The 7,717-nt window shown below is 34.9% G+C and overlaps 1 protein-coding gene across 1 annotated transcript; it reads right to left on the bottom strand.

Moving 5' to 3' along the window:
• Positions 1-282: 282 nt before the first annotated feature.
• LOC115211779 (nucleolin) lies at positions 283-6,082 on the bottom strand. The gene is made up of 11 exons (XM_029780457.2): positions 5,847-6,082; positions 5,716-5,760; positions 5,070-5,144; positions 4,002-4,119; positions 3,759-3,892; positions 3,517-3,652; positions 1,770-1,927; positions 1,547-1,682; positions 1,297-1,433; positions 638-799; positions 283-536 (listed from the first exon to the last, which is right to left on the bottom strand). Exons 4-11 carry the CDS (start codon positions 4,103-4,105, stop codon positions 499-501), a joined length of 1,005 nt encoding a protein of 334 aa, XP_029636317.1. The 5' UTR covers positions 4,106-4,119; positions 5,070-5,144; positions 5,716-5,760; positions 5,847-6,082; the 3' UTR covers positions 283-498.
• Positions 6,083-7,717: the final 1,635 nt, after the last annotated feature.

Here is a 7,717-nt window from a genome sequence, read left to right as displayed (position 1 = left end):
AATCTAAGCAATTTAATAACACATAACCCCACTCGGATCTCAAATAAGAGGCAGTTTTCTTAATAACACAAAGTCTACGAACTAAAAAAAGCATTCTGTGGCAACCCAACAGACTTCTGCTAACAGGCTGAAATCAAAACCAGAGCAATAACCTTCACTGTAAAATGAATAACAGAACTACCTGAAGGAAAGCAATCAGTTCCAAAAACAATGCAAAACTGTCTGTAGTCAGATATCAACAATTATTGGAAGATACTTGAAAGTAATTGACAAACAAGACAAATATTTTTATAACTTTAATGGCAGTAAGTCAGCATACATCAGTGGCTTAAAAAGTTATGGCTATGTACAAGGAAGACCACAAATATTAAAACTGGAATTACAGTGATTTTATCTGCAGTCATTGAATGTGTTTGAATATAAAACAAAGTGGCATGATCAGCTATTATCCATTGAGAATGGAAGGCACAGCTTTATTGTCCAAACTGCTAAATCTCATCAATCGCTATCACTGAAAGTCTTTTTCCTTCCTGTTCCTGGAGAAGAATAAAAAAAAAACGTTTAGACAACAGCAAAAATGAATATTCCATTTTAAACTTGAAATTTAAAAACACAAAATAGAAAATGCTATACATACCACCAAAACTGCTTCGTCCACCACCGTAACCTCCACCTCCACGGCCGCCACCATAACCTCCACCACGACCACGTCCACCACCAAACCCTCCACGTCCACGGCCGCCACCATAACCTCCTCCACGTCCACCACCAAAACCTCCTCCACGCCTTCCACCAAAACCTGGAAAGGAAATTTATTGTTTTGTATAAAAATTGTCAAGAAAAATCGCTGACCAAGAACTTACAAAATCAACCATTAACTCTTTAGCATTCAGCATATTGTTAAATGCAATGCTTACTATGAACGAATCGGGTCATACTTCCTAGCTTTTAAGATTCTGATGTAATTGGTAAGTTTCAGAATGACATCAGAGCACGAGGTACCAGAGGTTGAATCTGACAGGTTTGCACACAAAACAAGTACAATATTTTGGCCCAAATATGGCTTTATTAAATGCTAACTGGTCAATAGTCAACAAAATAGCTAGAGATAACGAAGTTACTATAAGAAATTGTAGACCACTACAATCTGATTTAGCAAACAAGAAAAAAAAGTCAATGCCACTCAATACATCACGATCTACTTTTCTAAAATATTTCCAATAAGTCTACTGCCTAAGCTCTTAAGCTAACCCCAACCACACCTGTCTTCAGTAACAGAAGGAAAAGTTACTGTACCTCCACTTCTTCCATCACCATCACTTCTGCTTCTTGCATAACAGCACCGAACAGACCTGCCATCAACATTACTACCATCCATTTTATTCAGAGCACTCTTTGCTTTTGGAATAGACTCAAATTCTATGAAGGCAATTCTAAAACAAAAAAAAAAAGTTCCATTTTTAAAAACAGCTAAGAACACATGCAATAAAATCTATCAAATTCAATACAACACAATGCAAAAAGTGAACAAGTTGTCATTACACACCCTTTTGGCTTTCCAGAATCTGGATGTGTTGGTAATCGTACATCAGTAGCATCCTTGAAATATGACCTTAATGAGCTTTCTGTTGAATCATAGGACAGATTTCTTACTAAAAGTACACTGGATTCTTCTGGTTCATCTTGAATAAAAATAGGCAAAAACTTAATAAACACACCAATGTAATGTTATTTCATTACAATTGAAATGATTATCTCAAAAAAATTACCATCTCTGTAGCCTCCTCTTCCTCTTGGTTGTGAATCAGATCTACTAGAACTGCCTGCATAATCCAAGTACAGTTGTCGGTCTCCAACCTCAATACCCTGTTTGTTTTCGACTGCATCCTTTACACTATCGGAACTCTCAAACTCAATATATGCAAAGCTGAAAACAAAACAAATACACATTAGAGTGGATTAATAAAAACAACTTCTTTATTTATCATAAGTGAATTAAAGTGAATTTAAAAAATCTGTTCCTCAATTTGACACCAGGCAAATCTCATTAGAGATAAATTATTAAGCAGCAGCATAGAAAATGAGTTATTAGCATTAACACTTTCGTTACTATAATTCTGACCAAAATACACCTCATGAGTTTCAATTAAATTCTAAAATAATCATGAATCTAGGCTGGTTTCATTAACCCTTTAGTGTTTAAACTGGCCATACCTGGCCCAAATATTCTATGTTTTATAATCTAACTGGGAGTATCTAGCCCCTCAAACCTAACCTACATTGACATTCAAAAACTATACAATCACATCATTGAAACCTCAAAGCTATGAGGTAATGCACGATTAATTCAAAACAATGAGTGAAAAAGTATTACATTTAACAGAGTAATCTGAACACTAAAGGGTTAAATAACTAACCCTTTTACTTATCAACATATTAATGTGATATTTGGAACATAATTAAAGAAAGGGTTCTTAATTCTATTTCATAACTTTTGTCTCAAAATGACTTTAATTACAGGTAAATCCAGGTAAATTGAGCAAAAGGTAAAAATACTAAAATTTTGTTTAAACATCACCATAGAAAATGAATCATCAGCTAATATTCAAATGGGTATGCAACAAAATTTTGATAAAGAAGAATTGTGCACATCACTATATCATCAGTTGAATTTGCACAACTGGTGCACCAGGTGGAATAAAGTGAAATACTGGAATCCACCGCAAGTTTGACCGAACTAAAGAAATCGGTCAAAAATTAATATACAGCCCTGGTTATGGTATGGAAGTGATAAATTCCAGACATCGTTCCCTAGGCCATGCTGACTAACATTATTTTCCCTGTATAAAAACTAAATCCACGCAGTACCCAGTATTTGCTCCACAAATTTTCCGAAATTTGAACCCCCATTTTGTGTTTGTTTACATTCTGCGCAAGTTTGTTTCCGCATTGATCGCTTCAAACAATAACTTCTAGACCACATCATACTCTAAGCCATGCTAACATTAGTCTCCCTGTATAAAAACTAAACCCACAACAGTACCCAGTATTTACTTCACAAATTTTCCAATTCGAAATCAATGCTTGATAACATGAAACTCCTATCCATTTTCAAAGTTGAATTAAAATTACATGTCGATCGTACAAAACTGTAGATGAACTGTTTACGAAGTATAATCACGTATTTTCACGAATGTACTAAAGAGATTTGCTCTGATATTCTCATTTAAATATGAACAGGTCACATTAACCAAAATTTTTTTCGGGCGGCTTGGTAACGAAAGGGTTAAAGAGATTTGTCTTTAAAAACTAAAAATCTACAAAATGAAATACACACCAACTATACACAGAAACAGCGACTCACGATTCAAAGTTTGTTAAACACCAGGTAAATAAAAGCAAGTAAAATAAAATCCTGCAGTAATTGATTCAAAGAAAAAAAAAGTAAATCTAAGAAAACTATCACAAATGATTATATAAATGGCACACTGCAAATCTAAGACATTTAAATCTTACCCCTTATGTGAATCTCCTTTATAGGGAATTCTGATACTTTGTGCTGCAGGAAATATCTCCATCAGTTTGCTTCTAATAGTATCTTCGGAGTCATCATAGGGTAGATTTTTCAGAAATAGCGTGTTTGAATCATCACCTGGGAAAAAAAGTGCACAAAATGTGTATTGTTCAATGTACCAACGGGACATTACTTCTATGGTTATTTTCCTCGAGTTTTTATTGTACAAACAAAATCAACATACCAGTGTTTCTTTCTCCCTTTGCTCTCATGGGCCGACCTTTTTCAAATGTCAGTGCATTCCCTTTATAGTCAATATTCTGCATTGCTAAAACTTTATCAAGATCATCTGGATTAGCCAAGTCAATGTGGGCAAATCTATAAAAAAAACAATATAAAGGAGTGAATATAAAACAACACAAAGTGAATATACATAACAAAAAGCCTATAAAATGTAAAATAGCTAAGAAGCAATTGTAATACATACGCTCTGTCATCACGCTTGCGAACAGATGTGTATTCAATTCCTTTCTTCTTAAGAAATTTCTCAAAGGTCTCAGCAGTCACTTCCTGAGGAAGATTTCTGCACATAACTGTTACAGGCTCTGAAAAGGAAGAATTGAAAAATTCAATAATCTTTCACAATAACCAACAATATTGTCAGTGGTAACTTGTCATTCATCAAATTTAGTATCTCTACCAATTTGAACTCCTGTACCACAGGGTAACGCATCTTCCACCTTGTCCTGGATCACTGACAAAGCAATTTTCCAAGCAAGAAGCAATGCTTAGTCTTAATTTAGAAAACACTGGCCAAAATATTCTACCTAAATCTCAAAGCCACATGATTAATTCAAAATGGTCCTAATAAACATACTTGGCGATCATCTAAATGCAAAAGCATTAATAAAAGAGATCTTGGAGATGATAATGTGAGCAATATATTTATCTCCTATATGCAGTTTGATACCGGACATAAATCTGTAAGATTCTTCACCAAGTGATATGGATGAAACATGTTTAAGAAGAGATTCGAAGCAGGAATGGAATGATCACAATTGCTCACTGGATCAACTGGTTTGGGATGTGACATTAAAAGCCCATTAAGTAATTTAATCCAATAAACCCCAGATCTCATTTTGTAAAGGCTAGCACTTATTCTATTGGCCCCTTTTGCTGAACTGTTAAGGTACAGGAACAAACACTTGTTGTGCAGTAACTGAGGTGGGGGGGGGGGAAGAAACAGACAAAGGCGCACATACATACAGAGAGAGTGAGAGATAGAGACAACAGGGTTTCAGTTTCCATTCACAAGGAGTATTGCCCAAAGTGCCCCACAACAGGATTGAACCCAGAACCATGTAGGTAAGAAGCAAGCTTCAACACATTCATGCTTTTCCTTAAGTAACTTTGTCAGGATAATAAATGAAACGAGGTATGCTCATAAAGAGCCACACCATTATCACATCAAGATATGAAAGTGTCCTGATAGAAGCTGCAGAGCTTCTAACCACAAAACTGGAACATGCACACAAACTAAAGCATATCTTCTTACCACCATCAACTTTAGCTTTCTTGGCATCGTTACCATCTTCTGACTCTGTCTTACGCTTCTTAGCTTCTTTTGAACCTGTTGAAGACAAAAAGATGACAGATATAATCAATGTAATTAAGTTTCTATTTCTAACTACCTCACAAATAAAAAGTGTACATTGCTGCTTTCCATTAAAAAATTAAACTACACACTGGCATGGAACTGGTAAACCAGAGGGCTGCATGCTTTCTACAGCAGGATGCCCTTCGTAATGCCAATCACTAAGAGTGTAATGGGTGCTTCTTACGCACCAGTGGCAATGGTCACGACTATGATTTCACTTGGCTTGACAGCATATCACCAAAGGTCTCAGTCAGCGACTTGTCATTACCTCCATGCGGCCGAGCATTAACAAAAAAAAAAGTTTTTGTCTTTGGCTTACCAGATTGTGAGTGGAAACAAATCCTGTTTTGGGAAGCTGGTTACATAAATAATGATAACACATGCCAGTGTATGCTATTAGTGGCATAATGGCTCCCAAACAAAGTTATAGCCGTTTATAAAACCAATATTAAATTCTTAATTATATACATAAATATGGGAAACATGAACCGCATTGATTACATTGAACAGCAATAAAATGGTAAATGAGGAAGAAATTACTTACCATCAGCTTTTCCATTCAGCTTTGGCTTAGGGGACTCTTCTGATTCTATAATGTAAAAGAGGTTTTTAGTCAATATCAGAAAACATTTCAAAGCAGAAATTATTCAAGATATATTTTAGGATTTGTAATACCTTCACTAGACTCTTCTTCGTCAGAATCCTCTTCTGATTCTTCTTCAGATTCTTCATCAGAATCCTCTTCAGAATCATCTGATTCAGCAGCCTTTTTAGCCTCCTCTTTTTTTACCTTCTTTTCCTCTTTTACTTTCTCTTCTTTAACTTTCTCTTTAACCTTTTCATCTTTTCCTTTTTTATCTTTTTTCTTTTTAACTTCTACTACCTCTTCTTCTTCCTCATCCTCACTTTCTTCTTCCTCACTACTTTCTTCTTCTTCCTCCTCTTCTTCACTGTCACTAGATTCTTCCTTCTTTTTCTTTGCTATTGTACAAAACAAAAACATTACAAAAATAAAGCAGATATAAATAGATTATAGCTATTTAAAATTTCATGAATTTGTACAAGTCCAATACAGATATTTAATCCTTTAGCATTTAAACTGGCCATACCCAACCCTAATAGCCTACTTGTTTTATGTTCAAACTGGCGATATCCAGCATCTCACTTTTACCAATGTCATTCTGAAAATAAGTAATCACATCACTGAAATCTCAGCCACAGGACAACGCAGGATTAATCTGAAACTTCTGGCATCTATTACAAACTCAAAATATCGAAAGTAATGCACAGCACTTCACATATTTCTGATATTTAGCATTTTTCAATAAAAAAAAAAACAAAAAAAAACGAAACAGGAAACTCAAAACATCTTCAAACACAGCAGTCTTTGAATGCTTTATTGCCAGGATAGACCAGAGTAGTGAGTGAATTGATTCCTTAACATAAGCCCAATAAAAATTTTGTCTATACACCAAGTATAATAAATATATAAATTAAATCTTACCAGCTGCACCTTTGTCCTTTGACTGCTTCTTTGTAACAACTGGAGTTTCCTAAAAATAAAAAAAAATTATTCCTATAAGAAAAACTTGTTTCAGCATACACCTTTTGATTTATTCATGGATCAGATTGAATTACTAAGCAAGGTAATATTTTTCCATAGCAAAACATCAAAGACTGAAAACCAACAATACTTGTTCAAACCAGCAATGACAAGAGCACCCACATACATGAATGACCAGCTTTCACCATATTCCATCATCCACTCAAAGTACTTAACCCAGGGCTATAATAGAAGACAAGTACTAAACGTGCCAAGTAGTTGGACTGAATCAAAAACTACATGGTCAGGAAACTAGCTTCTTAATCACATGTAAACATGTCCATGTGCAACAATCCACTAACTGCAAGAAAACAACTTTTTGCAGGTCTCAAATTATGACCAAGCCACCAACCTATACAACCTGTCAAGAGTTAAATTTAGAGCTACCATAAGACAGATCTACAGAGTTTGTACAGATGTTATGTACAAAAAGTTGGAAGGAACTTTAGCAGAACTCATCACAGGTAGGAACAGAAGTACAAATTCTCGCAGGTGGACAGTGGCAACAAAGTGGGTGAAGTAAACAATTGCTGGTGGTGGTGGTGACAATGTAAGATGATCAGAAGGTGATTGAATAAGTTATGGTTATCATTCAAAAATGGCAAATGACTAAGGAGAAAAGTAAGTGTTGCCAAATTATTTTAAAATAAAAATGCAAAATTTAATTCAAGGATTTATTTGCACTTAAGCACACTGAATCTTATCTATGATAGTTTTTTTTTTAAAAAAAAAAAGGTACTCACAACTTCCATTTCTTCTGATTCTGCAGAGGACTCCTCTGAAGATTCTTCAGGTTCTACAGGCTTTGGAGGTGCAGTCTTTTTGGCAGCCTAAAACAAAGAAACATTATTAATTGAAAAAGATACCAACACAGAAGTAGAGCATATACAGCAACTGGGTAAATTTTGGGAACTTTCAGAACTCAGGATAAACTGACTGCCAA

This window comes from Octopus sinensis, linkage group LG5 (assembly GCF_006345805.1).
Source record: "Octopus sinensis linkage group LG5, ASM634580v1, whole genome shotgun sequence".
Lineage (NCBI taxonomy): Eukaryota > Metazoa > Mollusca > Cephalopoda > Octopoda > Octopodidae > Octopus > Octopus sinensis.
Note: the sequence above shows the minus strand (reverse complement) of the source record. Positions and strands in the feature narration are given on the sequence as shown.

What these genes read in the sequence shown, in the direction of transcription:
- LOC115211779 (XM_029780457.2), bottom strand. Translation starts at nt 4,105, where the DNA reads ATGTGCAGAAATCTTCCTCAGGAAGTGACTGCTGAGACCTTTGAGAAA. An exon ending in AAAGGGAGAAAGAAACACTG is followed by an intron (nt 3,653 to 3,758) that starts GTATGTTGATTT and finishes TTTTTTTCCCAG; the next exon opens with GTGATGATTCAAACACGCTA. An exon ending in AAAGGAGATTCACATAAGGG is followed by an intron (nt 1,928 to 3,516) that starts GTAAGATTTAAA and finishes TTTTGTTTTCAG; the next exon opens with CTTTGCATATATTGAGTTTG.